Source organism: Rousettus aegyptiacus, unplaced genomic scaffold, assembly GCF_014176215.1.
Source record: "Rousettus aegyptiacus isolate mRouAeg1 unplaced genomic scaffold, mRouAeg1.p scaffold_m13_p_2, whole genome shotgun sequence".
NCBI classification, from domain to species: domain Eukaryota; kingdom Metazoa; phylum Chordata; class Mammalia; order Chiroptera; family Pteropodidae; genus Rousettus; species Rousettus aegyptiacus.
Genome location: NW_023416295.1, coordinates 5,368,740 through 5,388,052, shown reverse-complemented (window position 1 = coordinate 5,388,052; position 19,313 = coordinate 5,368,740). Strand labels below are relative to the sequence as shown.

At 41.8% G+C, this 19,313-nt stretch overlaps 1 protein-coding gene and 1 pseudogene across 1 annotated transcript in view; both read right to left on the bottom strand.

Moving 5' to 3' along the window:
• Positions 1 to 877: 877 nt before the first annotated feature.
• The window catches only part of PDE6D (phosphodiesterase 6D), a 37,742-nt gene continuing 19,306 nt past the window's right edge, over positions 878 to 19,313 (bottom strand). The window contains exons 2-5 of the mRNA XM_016134708.2: positions 5,443 to 5,531; positions 4,712 to 4,837; positions 3,862 to 3,967; positions 878 to 2,028 (exon numbers count right to left, since the gene is read on the bottom strand). Of these exons, the coding sequence (XP_015990194.1) occupies positions 1,947 to 2,028; positions 3,862 to 3,967; positions 4,712 to 4,837; positions 5,443 to 5,531 (403 nt within the window). The 3' untranslated portion in view covers positions 878 to 1,946. The remainder of the gene's footprint in view (positions 2,029 to 3,861; positions 3,968 to 4,711; positions 4,838 to 5,442; positions 5,532 to 19,313) is intronic.
• On the bottom strand, positions 8,758 to 8,876 carry LOC118614671 (annotated as a pseudogene).

Genomic DNA, 19,313 nt, shown 5'->3' with positions numbered 1-19,313 from the left:
CTCCTTGAACTTGGGTTCGCCCTCAGCCTGGACCACTTCCCTCTCCTCCCGCCACTGGACATTCAGCCGCCCTCCTGGCTAGCTCAGATGCCGCTGTCACAGCGTGGAAGCCCTCAGCCAGCACTGTCCCTGAAGCACACACCTTTGCCTTGCTTGTTTCATGCTGAAATGGCAACTATTTCCCGAGCATGTGCATTGTTCCCTGAAGAGGTGTTAAGCTTCTAAGAGTGACTGGACTATAATTCTTTTTGTTTTTCTCAGAGCAGCTAGCAAAGAAGAGTGTTTGCGACAGTTTTGGCTGGATGACTGACTAGAGAAGGGCAGTGAAGGCAGCTCTAAGCATGCGGAAGAGCATTCCCTGGGAGGTCCTTTCTCCAGCAGAACGTGCCCAGCCCCCTGACAGCCTTCCCCAGCGGAATTCTAGGGAGCGGATATGGCTCAGGAAAAGGAAAGGAGACAGGTTCACTCTGAGAAAACACATGGCGTTTTCAGAAAGGAAAAGGAGACCTTGACGAATTTTTACCTTGTTGGGTTTTTTTAAATCCAATCTTTGCTAATCGAAAATTAGCTTTTTAAGACAAGATCTAATGTGAGGAACAGAACTGTCACTGGACGATGGAGATGGGTACTAAAAATGTGCTGCTTCTCCTCCCTGTCCACAGACAGGAGGCGACCGAGGAGGGCAGGAAGTGGGAGCAGGGCTTCCCGGGGAGGGCCCGCCCCCGCCCCCGCCCCTCAGGGCACTCTCTCCTCCAGCCCCAGGCCTGACCACTCCACGAACTGGAAAACTTTTAATTGTTGATGATTTATAAAGGACACTGAAAGGTACTGGTAGCTCTGAGTAATTTCCTAAACAAAACAAAACAAAACAAAAACAAAAACAAAAAAACTTTTTAATTGGCTGGAAAGCACTGCAGATAAAGTAGTCATTTCTCTCCCACACCGGCTTCTTCTGACCACGGCGTTTACGGCCTCCCGGTGTCCCAGAAGGTTTCCCAGTGTTCGCCGGTTAAGTTCAGGGAGAGCTTTCTTCACTTTGTAACTTCTATTCCTTCACCTAGGAATATAAGTCCCTACTCTACCAACTTAGAACTTCTACCCTTTCTGGAATCCTTTTGAACGAATGCACATTATAAAGGCATGGAAAAAGTTAACGACAACCAATCAACCAAACAAAGGGCGCATGTACGCGGTGGGGGAGAACCACTAACCATCATGTCTAAAAGACACACGTTAGGGCTCATTCAGGTACGCTTTACACGCTTTACACGTTTTACGTTCTTGGAAAGCTGAAATCAAAGCACGCGGGCACCGTGAGGTCCCTCCGTGGAACTCCAGAGGAAAGTACAGTTGTGATCCTACGGTCCAGTCAATGTCACTTTCCCCATCATGAAGCCAGGTTCCGGTTCCAGAAAGAGGAGAGATGAAAGCAGTGCCATGCTAAAGACTGTAGGAATATTTTAATTCATGTGTTTCAATTCATTATGTAATAATAATATCACAGTCTATTTTACAAGTTAAATGTATGAGAATGTATGAAATAGAAACAGTAGGAAAAGGCTAAACATGGGTCAAGAACATGAATTTTTCCAAAACCAGGGGCCAAAGGAAGATGGGCCCCCTGCAGGAGGACGCAGGGCGTGACAGGAACAGCATCGGATCGTGGTATGTGTTTGTCCTCGGGTTTACCCTGGGAAGGAGTCGAGGCAACACCCTCTGCCCTGGTCTGAGGTGGGGATTAAGTCTGGTCAGTGGAAGATGGCAGCTTGAGGGGAAAATGCCATCTGGTTACAGAGCTGGTCCCCTGGTGGCCTCAGCTGGGTTTTGTCGTAGGGAGAATTAGGGGTGGACGTGTCAAAAATCAAATGTGTGGAGGAAAAGAGTAAACAGTTTCCTCCTTCCCCCCCAAAAAAAACAAATTCTTGGAATGCACACGTATTCTTCTCTCAAACGTAGAAAAGTCTCACTCTGGATGTGCTTACAAGAAGATCGTCGTCAAAAAACTTCGTCTCTATGATAACATTCCCACTATAAGTAAGAAGAGAGAGCAAAAGAGTGCTGTGTTAGGCAAGATTTCATTTCCATGAAGCGCTTTCAACCTGGTCTGCTGGGCCCATGGACGTGCACCCACGGAGAACCTTGGCCTGGGGACATTAAAATCGGTGTCCATGTTGGGTTAGAAGTCTAATATGACATTTAACTTATGTGACAAAATTTGTCCTCCTCAAGTTCAGAGATCAGAAGAGAGCATGTCTTACTCCTGAGAACACGTAAGGCCCTGAGGGCTCCGCACATGGGTGCTTATAACACGACTGACTTTCTGACACACAGGGAGCCCACACTCTGCGGGGCTGCCATCTTCCCTTACAACCCGCCATGGGCTGGCTCGTCCTGCATCTGTTTGCTGCACTTTGGGTAACAGCACTCTGCTCTTCTTTTGGGGAACCATACACCTCTAGTCCAAGGGTCTCCTCAAGTGGCCCCTCCCTCACCTGGCAGAGGGGTGGGCACAAGGTGTAATTTGGGCCAATCGGACTCTCTCCCCTAAGCGGGATCCGTCTTATGGCTGCTCGTTGAGGAAACCAGCCAGGGATTCCTGCCACCTGCATCATCTGAGATGCCCAGGCCTCAGCGCCACCCTTTCAACTCTGTCATGTTAGCCAGGGTCAGTTTCTACAGCTTGCAGCCAAAGAATCCCAAATGATACACCTGTATGGGGCAGAGTAGAATTTCATTCTTCTTGGTGGATATCTCCGTGTTTCAAAACTGAGTCAAGGGCAACAGAGGCTCTAAAAAGTAACACCTGACTTCAATAATCTAAATATGTTATCATAAACTTACTGGTTTTAGTGACTAAAAGAAATCATGCCTGGCCAAGAAGAAGTCAAATTAGGGTCAATAAAACCTAAACAAATTCTCTTCTATATACTACATTTGTACCTTCCCAGGGTAATTAATAGCCAGCAGATACTTTTTTGCTGGTAATTAATTATAAAATAGGTAAACAAAGAACTCAAGATCTGATTGGTTTATAGAATATAAAAATATCTACTGCTATAATTAAAATGCTATTAAAGACTTACACAGTAAATAACCTCTATTTACAAATTCAACGTGGCTTTCATAAAGGACCTGTTTAAAGAGATGATCCAACATTACACAATTATCTCTGTGGATAACTTGTTACTAGGCACCATTACTAAAACTTTTGAAAGACTATCATTTCCCAAGAGAAAATGGTGGGTGGGGAGTTACTGACAGTGTTTTTGGACAAAGGACAAACTACTTATTTTTTGAGCAGGAAGCACAGGTATCAAAATGATGAGCTGGTTCCTGAAAAAACTATAACTAAACAATATCTTCTAAAACAGAATGAGGACTTTGCCAGATTCTGCTAAAGGACATTCAAACGAAGTACAGAGTACCAGAAGTTTGGTAGTCGGGAAAGGGGGAAATTAGCATGGACTTTATACACATTCCATGCTAGTTTCCTTCTCTGTTACCTCATTTTACCCTCACTACACCTCTGTGAGAGAGAATCGCTAATTCCATTTTTAGAGAGGAGAAGGATAGGGCCCAGAGAGGTAACGCGCATTGTCAGAGATTCACGGCTGGTCGGGGTCACTCGGGAATTTAGTCTAAGGTCTAATCTACAGGTTTTTATTCTTTCCCTTCTATCGCACTGTCTTTTTCAGATGACAGAAGTCAGTAAACTGTAAGCTCGGATGTCCTTGGGCACTCTTTCCCCCTCATTTTTGTCCAAGGTCGCCTGCCCGCTGACCCGGCGGCGGGGCCCCGGGTCCCCCCTGCCGGGTGCACCTGGCAGCCACACCCCGCAGTCGCTGCGGCCTGCTCACTCACGTTAGCACGCTGGCTGGCATCATCTGCGACTCGGGCGCTGCCTCTATCAGGGACTGCCAGGTGTTTGTGGAGTTAGGGATCACAAAGCCAAACTCGAAGAACCATTCTGAAGGAAGAAGGGAAAGTGGGTGAGAGGGTGAGTGGGTGCCCCGGAGAGAGCCTCGGGGTTCTTCGTCCCCCTCCTTTAGAGTGAGCCTCTTCTTACCCCGCAAACCACTGGTGAAGCCACCCAAAACCTCCCGGGCCAGAGGCATAAAAAAAGGACACGGAAGCCCCTTTCGGGCTGTTCCCTGACCACACCAAACGCCCGCTCCCGAGGCCCTGGGGTCTAACGAGCCAGGACCCGCGGGTGAGGACAGCACAAGCAATGTTTTTGTGGAAAGAGGCTAGATGTGAATTATAAACGGAAGTACAGAACAGACCTTTTCACTTGAGATTTTAGCCCTAAGACACCTACATGCAGTCTTCCACTTCACGGTGCAAACTCAATGCAGGGTGGCTTTGCCAGTCAAATCTGCATGAGTCTGGATGGAGAGCACTGGACCAGGCCATAGTCAGCAGCTTCCTTGTGACCATGTGACAATACCATTTCAGTGACAAAGCAGACACCAATCCTAGGCCCACAGCGTCAAAAACTCTTTTGTTGGGCTCAAAGCCCCTTGCGGTGCCAGCTTTGCCTCTGTTTGTGTTTGCCAGGGGTTCCCCATCTTACAGGGTGTAGGATCCTATCACAAACCGAGTTGCAAAACGAATGTCACCCATGCAGTGCTTTAGTTCACAGGGTCTTGCCTTTTGGGACATGTCCCTGTCACCCTAAGCCTGGATTTCAGGCACGGAGGCAGCAGAATACCTTCTAGGCATTGCCCTTTGAAGTAAACTTTTTGTTCCAGGCGGAATTTTTCCATTTGCTCTGCTGATGAGAAGTTCAATTCTCGAGACACTGCCTTGCACTTGAGAATTTTCTTGGGAACACGGGCTGGTAAAGAAAAAGAATATTGAAGCCATTCTGAATGAAAACCACAGGACTACGGTGCTTCAGGTTTTTGGGAGCTGATTTAGAGAACCCATTATCTATGTCAGATTTCAGAGAATGCCTTGGTAACGGAATTAAACTTTTTAATTAAAGGCGGAGGCCCCTAACCGCTCAAGTGCATGTGGCTGAAAGATCTTCGAGGACCACCAGGTTCAGTGCATCTGAGGGCCTCACCTAGCTACTCTCAGCAGGAAAGGGGCTGAATGGGGGCACCTTCTCTCTAATCTGTTCTGTTGGTTTTAACCCCTTAGTTTTTCTTTTATTTCAGGGAGATAAAAAATGCATTTTATTTTGGAAAAAGAGTAAGTTGAGATTTTAGTTGATATCTCTGGGTATGTTCCAATTCTAAAATTTCAACACAAAGTGGGTTTTGGGAAGTGGAGGACAGAGGCATATGAAAGGGACCAGAAATCTCCACAAACACCTGGCTTAATGGGCTGTGCCCCCAGGCTTGCCCTCCTGTTAGGTCTGCATTGACTTAGCTCCCTCATGCTTAGGCCCTGCTCCCCACAGTCATGGCTCTGTGTGGACAAAGGGTTGGAAGGTACCTTCATGCTCCACTTCAGGGACTGATAGGTCTTCTGTTCCTTGCCAGAGTATCTTCCCTGTCTCAGCATCCCGAAGGTTCATCCAATTTCTGATCAAATATGTTAAGGTAAAATAAGGCATCGAATGCGACTCCTGCTTTGTACTTGGCCTAAAAGCTAAGTGCTACGAAAACAAATAAGGATGTGTAGGAGAGTTCAAAAGATATCTAAAGGAAGAAGCATAAAACCCGGAGGAGATATTTTTATCTACAACCTAAGAACCCAAAGACTGTACACATCTGGAAATTGTAGGAAAGAGGTAGAAAATGAACAGTGCAAAATTAAAAAATTTCCAACAGAATGTGACCGGCCAAGATAAAGGTCCTAAAGCAACAGATATGAGAAGTATCCCAGGAAACAACTCAGGCAGAACACCGTACGGTGATGATCATAGTCCATAAGTTTTTCACGCAAGTCCAGAGGTCTCAAGTAGCTTTTCAGTGGTCTACTCTTAAATATGATGAGATAGCCAAGGATCACCAGAAACTCAAGAAAGTGTTTGCTATGAAAGAGACCAAAGCAAAGAGAAAAAAGAAAACAAAAGGAAAAAAGACTACAGAGGAAGACACAAATTTTTAAAAGGGAGCATTAAAAACAATCAAAAACAATCAGAGGCAACATAAATCTTATGGACATTAATAATTATATTCAAGTGAATTTTGTATATTTCAGGCAATTTTCTCTGGCCCAAGATTACAACTTTTGAGGCTGGTTAACTGATAATCTGTTTCAGTCAGAAAACATCTTCTGTAAATATTTATATTGTCTAGCTTTTGTATTGCTCATCATATAGTAAATAATACCAATTTAAAAAAGAACACCCAGAGAACAAAAAAGAACTCGAGAAGAAATACATTCTGATAGCAGAACCAAACAATGCGAGGGGTGGAAGACAAAGTAGAAGAACTCTTTCAGAAAGAAAAAGAAAAAGGCAGCAAGGATAGAACACAGGGGAGTAAAGATACAAAAACTAGACATCAGTCCAAGAGGCCCAGCATTTAACTAACATGGGTCAGCGAAGGACTAGGAAACACCAAGGAGAGGAAGTTGTCAGTGAATTAATTCAAGAAAATGTCCCAGATTAAAAGGGTTCAGCAAATGCCGAAGGCACATTGTTGCGAACTTGCTAAATGTCAAGGTTAAAAAGATGCTTCCAGAGGGAAAACGAATTGTCACATAAAGGGTCAAAATGGAGAAAAAAGTCATAATGAAACAGAGTTCAACAAGGACTCTGGAAGATAGGAAAAAAAGGGGGCAGTATCTTTAAAATTCTCAGGGAAATGATTCCTAAAACTAAAAATCAAATTTACTTTCTCAAGAAACTAATGATAACATGCTCTTTAAAAATGACAGGGAACACCCAGGAAGAGGATGGCATCGGGTCCAGAAAGCAAGGAGTCTAAAACAAGAGACAGGTGAAGGTGTCCTTGGAGTGACAGGGAAGGGGACCCTGGAATAACAGGTCTTTAGCAGGCCTGGAGGGCCACTGGGGGTCCACGCAAGAGCAGGTCAGAGCGCTCAGGGAGAGACTGAGATTTTCTTTTAAGAAGGTGAAATTCATAGAATATACAATGTGCTTATACAGAAAGAAGATTTATACAATTAGGATAGATTGTATGTATATGTGGGGGTTAAATTAGCGAGACGTACAGAAAATCTAAGCAAATGAATAAAAAAATCAAGACAGTTATTAACAGCAGGGGAAAAAAAATCAAAGGTAGCACTGGAAGAAAGTAGTAGTAACAGTGTACTACATGACTTCGTTGCAAACAGTGTTGACATAGTCATAATAATAAAAACACAGACTATGGATTCAGTACAGTTAACCTGCATGGATAGGGGAAGAAGGCTATGATATGTGTGGTCAGGTGTAAAGTGTTGAGAGAAAACAAAACTCATTTTCCATAGTGTGAAGTCAATAAAAAGTGCCTAAAACAAAAATATTTAGATATAGCCACAGTGTGTTATTTAGAAATATCAAAATCTACATCAAATAAATAAGCTAGAGAGAACGGAAAAGTTTTCTCTGGACAGTAGAAAACAGGAGTTGGGAGGACATGGAATGCTGCTTTTCATCAGAAACTGGGCAGAACTATGACTCTAACAATGTACACTTCCAAGTTGAGTAAAAATAATGATTAAATGTAAATCAATAGTCCCAAAGTTTTTGTTTATTTTTTAAAACAACGGACAGATCATTAAAGGAAAAGAAAATTAATATCATCCATGCATGGAGGCTAACTATGAGAAAGATGGTTAATTTTGGTAAAAAGACTGAGCTTCAGATAGATATAGTTGATACAGTTTAGGTGTCTTTTTGTTGTAGCTGTTGCCTAGCAACCAAACCCTCTTGCCGACAGCAACCTGCAGCCTTCCTTCCCCAGTGGGAGGCTGTGACTCCTTTGCACTATAGCAACTAGAAAATCCAGACCTTCTTTCCTGGTCCTGGTGCAGCTGGAGGTGAGCACATGACCCGGGCTTGGGCATCTGGATACCTAGTTCTGTGGCCCTGAAGCTGCAGTCACACAGCACTCGAGGAAAGGCCAGCAGTTCTTTAGGGCAGGGCAGCGGGTAGTATCATCTGACCTTTCCTGCAGTGCGGCCATTGCTGCAGGCCCTGGTCCTCCACTGCCAGTCATTTTTCAAAGCCCCAGAGAGCCTTCAAGTCTCTCCCATTGTCTGGGCAGCTTGCAGTGGAGGACCCTGAACAACACAGTACTGTAGTATCATTATGTATGTAAGGGTACTGCATTTAACTTTCCGGAGAGATTCTTTTTAGATTTTCTTGCTGTATAAGAAAAGTCACAAACGATAACCAAGGGTTTGTCCAGTAGAGCACCCTGAGTGTGATGGGCACACTAGCGTCCCGGGTCCTCGACCTGCTTGTGCGCTGCTCCCGCCCCGCATGAACCTACCATTGCTTTGAGGATGTGTTGGTTGAGCTACTCTCCGCCGGTGTGTTCGATCCTAACAAACTGTCCTCTGCGCTCATATCGCTGGATACTGCTGTTCTATACCGAGGTGGTTTTCTCTCCTCTGCTTCATATTTCTAGACTCTACTCTTTTTCAACAACTAAATTCAAAAGCAAGTCAAAAGTATACACACTTGCTTAGGTCATGTCTTACAATTCTAATTACTACAAATATACCTACCCATTCTGGGGTCTCCACATGTTAAGAGAAAGCCTCACTAACTGGAGAAATAAAACAATAGATACTACTGCTAGCAAGTCTACTCTGAGCTCATATTTATTTTTTCTTTTCTTTGTTTTCCCCCACCTACAGCACCCGGTCTTCCTAGGTGGTCTCGCATCCAAGTACTAACCGGGCCCGACCCTGCTTAACTTCTGAGATCAGAAGAGATCGGGTTCGTTCAGGGTGGTGTGGCTCTAAACAGAATGGCCTTAGACACTCAAGCCCGAGGTTTTCAGAAGACACACTACTCATTTGAACTCCTCTGTACATGCTCTTCATTCTTCCTCTACAGTCTCTTATGTCCCACGATAGCCACACTGGACACCAGACTTTCTTAAATTAAACCGAAAACTAAAACGACTTCTAAAGTTCCAGGCTCACAGTCGAGTAAGGCATTTGGCAAAACCACTGCGATAAAGCCTTGGAGAAGGGGCTCCCTTCACAGAACAGCCGGATCAGACCTGGCATCTTGCAGAAAAAGCATTACTGCCACTGGTCTAGGTCAGCACAGAAAAGCCTGGAACAGAACTTTCTCTTCAATCTATTAGGAGATAAAAGGAAAAAAGTCTTAAATTAGAGTGCTCTCTCTGGTAGTTTAGTGGATAGCAAATTTAAGATTCCTCCATTTTCTAGCAAGGGAGAGAAGCTGCTAAAAATACATAGATTATCAATATAAACATCTCCTCTCTTTATAAATGACCAGATTAAGGATTTATCTTTTTGGGAAATATATTTAAAACATATCTTTTGTCAGCTCAACAATCAGGCATTTCCTGCATGTCCTCTAATGTGCAAAACTGCCTATCAGTGTCTTATATCATGTGTTTCATTTTATTATCCTAATAAGATCTGTAAGATTTTATCCTCGATAAATAATACAAAATCTGAGAAATAAAAACAGATCTCTATCCAACAACAATGAGATAGAGGTTACTTACAGTTCCTCTAAGTTCTATAATTTTAGGAGTGAAAAAGAAGGCTCACAGTTCACGGTGGAGATGTAGCCATTTGAGAACAACTTTGTAAATCATAGAAGTACAAATCCATGAGTTTATTAGTAAAAAGAAATAAAAAAATTATTGAGGTAGATGTCTTAAAACAGTAACAATGAGAAAAACTGGTCCTCAAAAGAAGAAACATATTTGGCTAAAAATGCTGAAAATGAAAGGCAAGGCTGATGGCTGGTCATCATCTGGCTGAAAACATTTTTGTTTTAACAGCTTTTTGCCAATCAGATTTTTTCAGAGAAAAAGAGCCTGAGTTTTAAGACTCAAAGGTCAAGTCACTTCCAATCTTGAGAGAGGAGAGGATTAGGTGGACAAGCTTTAAGGAGGGGGAGCTGGAGGACTATTTATAAATACCACCTTCTGGGTCAGTGAGGTCTTTTCTCATTTAAAAGCTCCCTGGTGATTTACGCACAGGACAAGCACAAAGTTAACACTCCTTTACTATAGGGAGCCTCTGCTCCGAGGACAGCTGCTCCTGGTAGCCTCTTCTTTGCAACCGGGCAGACAAAAGACACACTCTCATGTGTAAAAGTAAGAGCATCTTAAAAATAAGCTTCAGAGCCAAGTCAGTAGTTTGTAAAGTGTCAGGCCTTAGGGAAAGGTCAAAAAGGAAGTAAACGAAGATCACCATTATGGAGGAATGAGACACTTGGCTCACCATGGAAGGGCACATAAGTCTCTTATGTTTTGAAGAGCAGATTTAGGTTCAGTCCAGGGTGGGAGCTGAGGACAGACGTGAGGCAGAGAAGGCAGTCAGTGAGGCGGCGGTGTTGGGGCAGGAAGGGCAGGCTTGGAGACTGGAAGAAAACAGCTGGATGTACAGAGTACTAGGTAAATTCCCACCAGTGATGTGAATGCAGGACCTGGGGATTAAGGATGTAAAATATTTTATAACAACCATCCAGAAACATTTTGGAATGAGTACCCTGACTCTTGGTGTCTTAATAGTTTTAAATGGAAATGGTCAACATCAATTTTTATATTATAAACATAACAGATCCACTGTACATGCTAGTGCCTCCCCTGGCCAGTTGAGAGAGGAGGGAAGAATTGAGGGAGATTAGGGGAGGGACAGAGAGCAGAGAGAGGGAACAAGGAAGGCAAAGAGGGGAAAGAAGAAGGAAACACAGAACACACACAAACAGAAGGAGAGGGAGAAAGACACAGAGAGGGAGTGAAAGAAAAAAAAAAAGACACTCAGAAAAAAAGACAAACAGAACCAAGAGACAGTGCCGGGGCAGTAGGGAACAAAAAGGAAGAGCTCAGGAAATTTAGAGATGAGATTCCAGCTTTTCCTACTTTACTACGGGGTTGTGAGAGTTGTCTTGGTTAGTGGCTTTAACAGTAGGTTTGGCATTGATGGGCAGAGGGTGAAGACTGGGCAGTCTTAACTGTTAGGCCCCTCTGAAGATGTTAATTGGCTGATTCACAATTTCCTGTAATTTAACATCCAAACTGTGGTACTTTTGAAAATGAAATAGGGTGCTAACTGGATAGCACACTTAAATGAGTTGGTTCGCCTAAAGTGTTTAGAACAGTTCCTGGGTGTTATTAAGCAAGCAGTGTGTTAGCTGCTATCATCATCATCATCATCATCATCATCATCATCATCACCATCATCACCATCATCACCATCATCATCATCATCGCCATCATCATCATCATCATCATCACCGTCATCATCATCATCATCTAGACTCCTGATGACTTTCCTTGCTTCTGTTCTAGCCTCTTCCTCCTTCCTATCCAGTCTCCTCACAGAAGGAAGTGGTTTCTTAAACCTGTGAATTAGATGTCAATCTCCACTTTCCTTTGAACTTAAAAAAAATCGAGTTCTTTCCCCAGTTCCCGAGGCCTCCCAGTCAGGGTGCTCTCACCACAACGGAGCCCCTTCTCTTTCTCCAACACGCCAGGGTCTCTTCTGCCTGTGATGCCTGCCCAAGTGCTCTTGTCCTTACCTCTTCTCACCCTCAGGTCCTGGCCTCGGTGGCGCCTCCTCAGAGAGACTCTTGGGACCATTCAGTCTACAGTGGTCTCTGAATCCAGATCCGCCTGAGCCCTAAGAAAATCACTAGAGAACAGTGATTTTTTCTACTTTTGGCATTTGCTGTTAAGCTAGTTCTCTTAAGGTATTTTTTCTCTTTTATATTGTTGATGCAATAGTCTCCCAACTAACCTCTCTCAAAATGTGGTTTGATGATCTTGTTAAAATGCTGTTTCCAAGGTCTCTTCTCAGACCTATTTAAATAGAATCTCTCAGGGGGGCTGGGAATGCTCATTTCAAAGAGCAATTCTTATGTGCAACAAAATTGAGGAACCGCTTGCCTAGTCTTCATAATCGAACACATTGTGACTCGAGTTGCATTCCTAAAATACAAGCTGGATCACATCATCACTTCAAAACCTTCAAACGATTTTCACTGATCAGAAGCAGTTTCCTAACTTCTCAGCTTAGCTCTTAATGTTCTTCGCATTGTGGCGCAAACGTCTCTCTCGTCGCCCTCTCTGCTTCACACCCCCCCTACACCCCATCCTCAGCCAGGTGCAGTAAATACACACACGCATGCACCTCTGTGCATCTGGTCAGCTCGCACACCTGTTTGAAGTCTCTCACTAGAGCCAGCCAAGTCGAAAGAGCTGAGTTGCCTTTTGGGGACCCAATTAAGTTATGATCACCACAAGACCTCACAAGCTGATAAAGAGGGTGGGAAGAAACCTCTCTTTAGCTCAGAGGACCCCTACGGAGGCAACTCTGACAGAGGAAAATTGCAGTAACAAAGACGCAGTAATTATCATTGGCAGAGGCCGCCTACAACTGCCCCAGATATCCAGCTGCAGAGCAGAGCTTTCCATATCACCCCAAGAAACTCTCTCCAAAATACATCAAGTGTGACTAGTCCACTTCCATCACTGAAAGAAGGAAACACCCTTTCTCTTTTTTATCTAATGCCATAAACTTTGTGCGGGAAAACTTGTTCCAAAAAGTGGCAGTTTCTCATTGGGTGATGAGACTGAGAGAAAAGCAGTAACGCAGAGCTGTTGGCTACCCTAAAAGTCACGTGTCTGAGAAGGGGCAGCCCAGGGTTCGGAATGGTGGTCAGACCCCGAAGCTCAGGCTTCTCGCTCCAACCCTCGCTGCCTCCCTCCCCATAAGGAGCAAAGCAGTGAATGGTAAAACCACCACCTTGACCTTCACGCTCTGCCATCATCTTCCTTAGCTCTTCCTCCAAAGATTAAAGTTCACCCTCGTTGCTATTACAACTTCTTAAATTACCATGCTTTTTTCTTCATAAAATGAAAAACAACTTATTTGTAAAAAGACCCAGAAAAACTGTCTTAAGTCCTTCTATAAACACCTAACTGCTCAAACCAATGGCAATTTGGATTTCGGCCATTGGCTCATGAAAGTGATTCACAGGTAAAACACAGTTTTAATCCTTTAGCTATGAGCTGTGTAGGTCTCCCTTAGTTGGCTCATTCTTGTATATCCTGAGTTTTATGGTCATTGTACAGTAGAGTTGAAGGTGAATATTAGGTGATGGAAGAGAAATATAAGTTTTTAACAATGGATTAAAGAAACATTTTGTATTCAGGGAAGAGAATGAGTCAAGAAATGTTGAGAAAGGAGAAATAAAGAAGCTATGTGTAAAGTATGCCATGATTCAGCTTATCAGAAACACAAACACTAAAAGCATTTCCTTTAAAATCAGAGTAGGACAGAGATATCTTCCAGCACTACTATTATTTAACACATTATTCTGGAGGTACTAGGCAATATAATTATAAGAGAAAGAAATAAGAAATACATAAATTGGAAAAGAGAAAGTATATTATCATTATTTACGAGTGATATGATTATATATCTGAAAAACCCAAAAGAATCCAATGAAAACCTGCTATAAATAATAAGCAAGTAAGGCTGCTTGGCTCAAAGTTAATGTGTAAAAATTAATAAATGCCTTGTACACTAACAAAAATCAGAAAACATAGCAGAATGAAAAATCTCATTTGTAAAATCAACAAAAAAGATAAGTACTTAGAAATAAGCATCATATAAGTTGTATGCTCTATAAGAAAAACTTTAAATGCTACTGAGGAACGCAAAATATATTTTAATAAAAAGTACATCCTATTTTTTATTAGAAAAAAATTAATGTCATGAAGATGTAATGCTCTGTAAATTAATGTAATGTAAAGTTGCAAAAAAAGTAAGTTTAATGTAATCTAAATAACTATAGGATTTTTTGAAAACCAGATAAATTGATTTTAAAGTTCATATGGAAAGTATGAGAATCACCAGGAAAATTCTGAAGAGTAACAAGAAATAATAAAAATATCCTTCCAGATATTAAAATTGACAAGGGTATAGTAATTAAAATAGTGTGTAATGCTGGATACGATGAGAAAGATCAATGGAAGAGAATGGAAAGGTCACCTAGAAAACAAAATCGTAAGGAATTTAGTATATGTTAATAAGGACATTTTAAATCGGTGGCAAAAAAAGATAAACTATTGAATAAATAGTGTTGTAACCAAAGGGTAGCCATCTAGAGAAATTAAATTAAATCTCTACCTCACGCCTTCCGTCAAAATATATTTCAGATAGATCAAAGATTTAAAAAAGAAAGAAGGGAAGAAGGAAGGAAAAGGTAAGAGGGAGGAGAAAAACACCAAGAAAAAATGTGGGGACCTTTTTTATGCTCTAAGAGTGGAAAAGGTCTAATGTGACAAAAAATCCAGCCTTTAATAGGAAGTCTCTTCCTTCTCCAAACCTGCAACCTGCTGGAAGTCTTCGATGCTACTGTGTCATTGTCCTAGTCCTCACACTTAAAGCTTATAAAGGCTCCCTGTTTCTTTTACTATATAATAATTTATTCCTCCACCTGATTTTTTAGAAAACATAGTCCAGCTTTTAAACTGAAAAAAATTTTTTTTGGTTGGGGGAGACTTAGTTTTCACCGTATAATCTTTTGTACTATTCAAAAAATTTTAAACCTGTATAGTACTTAAAAATAAAAGCATAAATACCTTTGATAAAAATTACTTCTTTATTAACCAAAGGACAGGTCTAACTTTTCATACTCTAGGTCACCTGAATTTCTTTCATTGAAAGCTTTTCTCTTCCGTGGTGTGGGCTTGGGCTCCTTATTCCTCAAATACACGGTAACTTCCTGCGGAAGGAGGATTCCAGCAGGGTCTGCTGAAGTGGATCAGGTTAATCTTCGCAGCAGCTTCTGCCGTGTCAACTCTAGTGTCACTGGTTTCACCTCACTAAAGGCAGAGAGATGTGTGGCTTCTTCAAACACAGGGGCAGAATTACCAGGCCACACATCTGTACCTCCTGGCTAAAACAGATACTGTGCCCCTGCATCTCTGAACTCACCCACATTTAAAAATCAGCTTCCAGTTGCCAAGTAGCCCCTCTCCATTGCATATTCGTTTTCTTCCTCTGTCTGATTTTCTAGTACTGCTCACAAAAGCATTCCCTTTGTTCAGAACTCTCACAGTATTTTTAGCAGGCATTTTGTGTACTGGCTACTGTCTCCTTGATTTGACTACGGGCTTCTTGAGGGCATTAAGTTGATAGCAGAAACAGAATTCTTTGGCTGTGAGTTCCTGCCATTTGGTCATGTCAATCAGTAACTTTTCCATTGTACCCAAAGTACTTAGCAAAGATTGTAGTTTTCTTTTGGGTAACATGGCTAAGAAGGATGAACAACGGAGAAATTGCTGAGAAATTATTAGGTTTGGCGTACTCTATATAAGGATAGTCAATATTAATTTTTTATAGGTTTTTTTTTTCTTAGGAAAGATTTTCATTTTAGAATTGTTTAAATCAAGGCAAAAAAGGGACTAATTTTTTAATCAGTTTTCTTATTCAACTTTGTAAAGTCCAAACAAATTTCTCTTTTTCATGGCACTTATTAATAGGTATCTTAGAGTTGTTGTCTAGTTCTTATTTATCTAGGGCTTGATTGTTACCTTCAGTCTCTCTAAAACATAATCAGATTCTAGAATAATCTTTTCCTGCCATTTAAAAAACAATTTAGAATTATAAACTAGAAAGTGGAATCTCTTAAAGATACTACAAAATTAAAACAGGGGGGGCGTATTCCTAAAGCTATGCCAGAGAAGCTAAGATCATTAGCTCTATCATGAAACCTGACTGAGTGCAAAGTAATAATTTTTAAATGGGATATTATTGTTGTAAATAAATAGCAGAGTAAGTCTTCTTCATATTTTCATACTAATTTTAGAGATTTACTAGCTTTTAAAAATAAGTGAGTATTATCTGCTTGGATATTGTCATTGGGATGTACACATTTAACTAGAAAAAGGTACCACATCTAAGATCCTGTGAAATGCCTTAATATGATAGCCCAGACAAAATTTCTTTTATGCAGGTGAATTTAAGTGTAGCAATTTAAAACAGTCATGTGAAAATAAAGATTTTTTGGCAAATTAAACGATGTTTAAAAATCTACAGGAATTTACTGTTTTCAAGGTACCAAATGAGTTATCTTATTAATGGAATAACTCTCCTCTAATACTAATATTTAAAGCCCAATCTGAGACTTGTCAGTGAATTTCTGTTACTGTGATTTCTTAAGGCAGGGCATATTTTCGATAAGTCTTCACTATGATAGGGAAGAATTCCAGTCATGTTGGATGATAACAACTTCTAAAGATTATACCTCATTTAGGTATCATCGGGTTGCAGATACTGAGCGTCCTAAAATGCCAGAACTTAATTTGTCAAGTCACTGTCATAGACCGCACAAGACCTCTCTCTTAAAAAAAATTCCTTAGATGTCTTCATAAAATTACTTTTCCTTTATTAAAAGCCAAAGACCCTGAAATGCCTCACTGTCATATCGATGGCACCTTGTAATAAGTATACACTTTCAATATTGCCTCAAACGAGGGCCAAGACTGAACCAAAACAACTTCTAGGACAGCACTAACTGGCCGAGAGAATCTGGAGTTCTGTTATATTAGAAATGCTGGCAGAGGTGGCTGCTGTCGATTTGCTCCTGTCACAGTGTTTTCCTTTGTCTTGGTCAGAAGCCACAGGGGAGGGCTGCAGGGTTTGCTTTTGACTTGTAACAACAGCAGAGGCCAGGGAATCCCTTTCCTGCCTAACCCAACTCCTGGCCCCTCCCATGGAAACGGCAGAACTTGGAGACAGAACACACCAAACGGGGGGAGTAATCTGCTATTCCATGAAGCTTTTGGTTGGCTGCTTGGGGACATGGAAATGTCCGTCAGAGGAGGGATCGAAAGGAAATTCCATAGAGCTGGCTTTGACAAGTCTACTAGGTTTGTGGTTACCCTTTGTTCTTTGCTCAACTTCTCACTTCTTTTAATATACAACGCTGAGTCTGCCCATCAATAAGAAACCTGAAAAGCAGCTGGTTCCACAACTGTTTGCACGTTATTCACCAAATGAACTCAGGGTAATTCCAGAACGTAGTTTATCCAGGTAAAACAGTAATCAACGGTATTGTACCAACGTCTACTCTTGGTTTTGATAACATACTGTGACTATATGAGATGCTACCAGTGAGGGACGCTGGATGAAGGGTACATGGGAACTCATGGCACCATTTTCGCCACTTGTAATAAGTATACACTTTCAATATTTCACAACTTGTGAAAATGGTGACAGGGAAAATTATTTCAAAATGAAGTTTACAAATAAAAAAATTGACAAAGACACTCATACGTATGCCCACACTCCTAGCGACTCAGACACTTGAGACCTATGGCTAGGCTTTCTTCATGGTCTTCGATATCCCATTGTTTTACTTACATTTAAACTTTACTGCTTAGGTTTTATTTTAGTAATATCAGAGTAAACGATATTTCAGTAACATAACAAACACTTCCATAGGGAACTTAGGCAAACAGATGCCAGGAGCGTATCCAAGTGAAATTAAAGGGCCAGGGGGTGGTTTATTTCCCTCCTTCGACTGGAGGTTTACTTTTCACTCAGAATTCTAGGTTTCAGGGTTGGGGAAAGATGCAGAAGGGTTAATAGTTGTGGAGAGAGCTGCTGAGTTACAAACAGCTGATGGTGGTTTTAAATCTGGGTAACTAGAAAAATAACAGTACCTTATAAAAATTAAGGAACTCAAGTGAGAAAACTGATTTTATTTTAGAGAGGAGAGGAAAAGAGTTGGTAAGCCTGGTAAGGAAGGATGCTAACTGGGAGGCCCTTCAAGAACCTCAAGGATGAAATGGAAAAAAAAAGTTAATGTAGGATATGTAGGTGGTGGAGGTGGGAAATGCACTAAAGCAAACTTCCGGCTATTCTATTTAGGGTGGTACTAGCTCAAAAATTGGCAGATCGACATATTAGGAAACCCAGCTATAACCCCAGCATATATATATATATATATATGCTAAATTCCAAATCGGTAAAGAAAAATGGTTAATTATATCATATTGCTTACTATAACATTCTCCAATTGGCCTCATGAGTTAGGATGTAAAGAAAATATAGGTGAATATTTATATGACCTAAGGATAAGGAAAGCCTCTCTAAGCAGAAAAACAAAAGAAGATATCATGAAGAGACTAAAGTATATATCATTCCATAGAAAAAGTTCATAACCTGAGTGGCTTCAGCAGGAGAGGGAGGGCACTAGAGTTGAGGACAGAGATCAAAAGAGACTAGTTTATTCAAATTGTTTTAAGTTTTTACAAGGAGAATGTATTTATGTATTACTTGAGTTAATTAAATTCAATTTTAAAGGTATTTCAGAAAGGAAATATGGAGAATACCTACTATACCTCAAAGTCATCATAAAAAAAAGTTAAGCCAAATATTTATAAGATAAGCAAAGGGACAAGGTTTTTACCATATAAGGAGCACTTATATAAGAAAAAGATAAACTGCCTTAAAAGAACACTAAGCAAAACATAGGGGAAATGCAAACGTTCACCTGTCAGCCGGTCCCCCTGGGCCCAGCACCCAGAGGAGGTGAGGGAGAACGCTGCCCTCCCCCGCAGGGTTCCCAGGGAACTCGCCTCCACGGGGGCGGGGCGGGTTTCAGTGAGGGAGGTTCAGTGAAGAGCTCCAGGAGGAAAGGGATTTTGTTTAGAAGGAAAAAGGGCTTTCGGGCAGGGCAGTGCTGGGGAGAACAGTGCAGACTGTGAAGCAGGGGGGGAAGTGGGGGGGGGATGGGGGCGGAGACCACCAGGAAGGGCTGGTGCTGGGAGGAGCCTGCATCTCAGGAGGTACAGGAAGTTCACAGAAATGAGAGTTATGGAGTCATTTATAGCTTATTCTCAAGGTTCTTCCAGCTTTGACAAAATTATCTTGGTGCCAGAACTGCCGCTGGCTTTGTCTGTCCGAGCATTGCCCTTCATGACCTCCTCCCAACTCCCTTTCTGGTCAGTCACCAGGCCCTGCTGTTTCTTCCACTCAAGTGCATTTTCACTTTTTTTTTTTTACTTCGATCCAATCTGCACACTACTGCCAGACTATTGTTTCTAAAATATCACTTGGATTGTGTCACCTCCCAGCTCAAAAACCTTTCAGCGCTTTCTATTGTCACTGATCAAGTATGGACACAAGTCCTTGTCGGAAGCCCTCAACTATGAGGTGTCAACGGTTCACTTCAA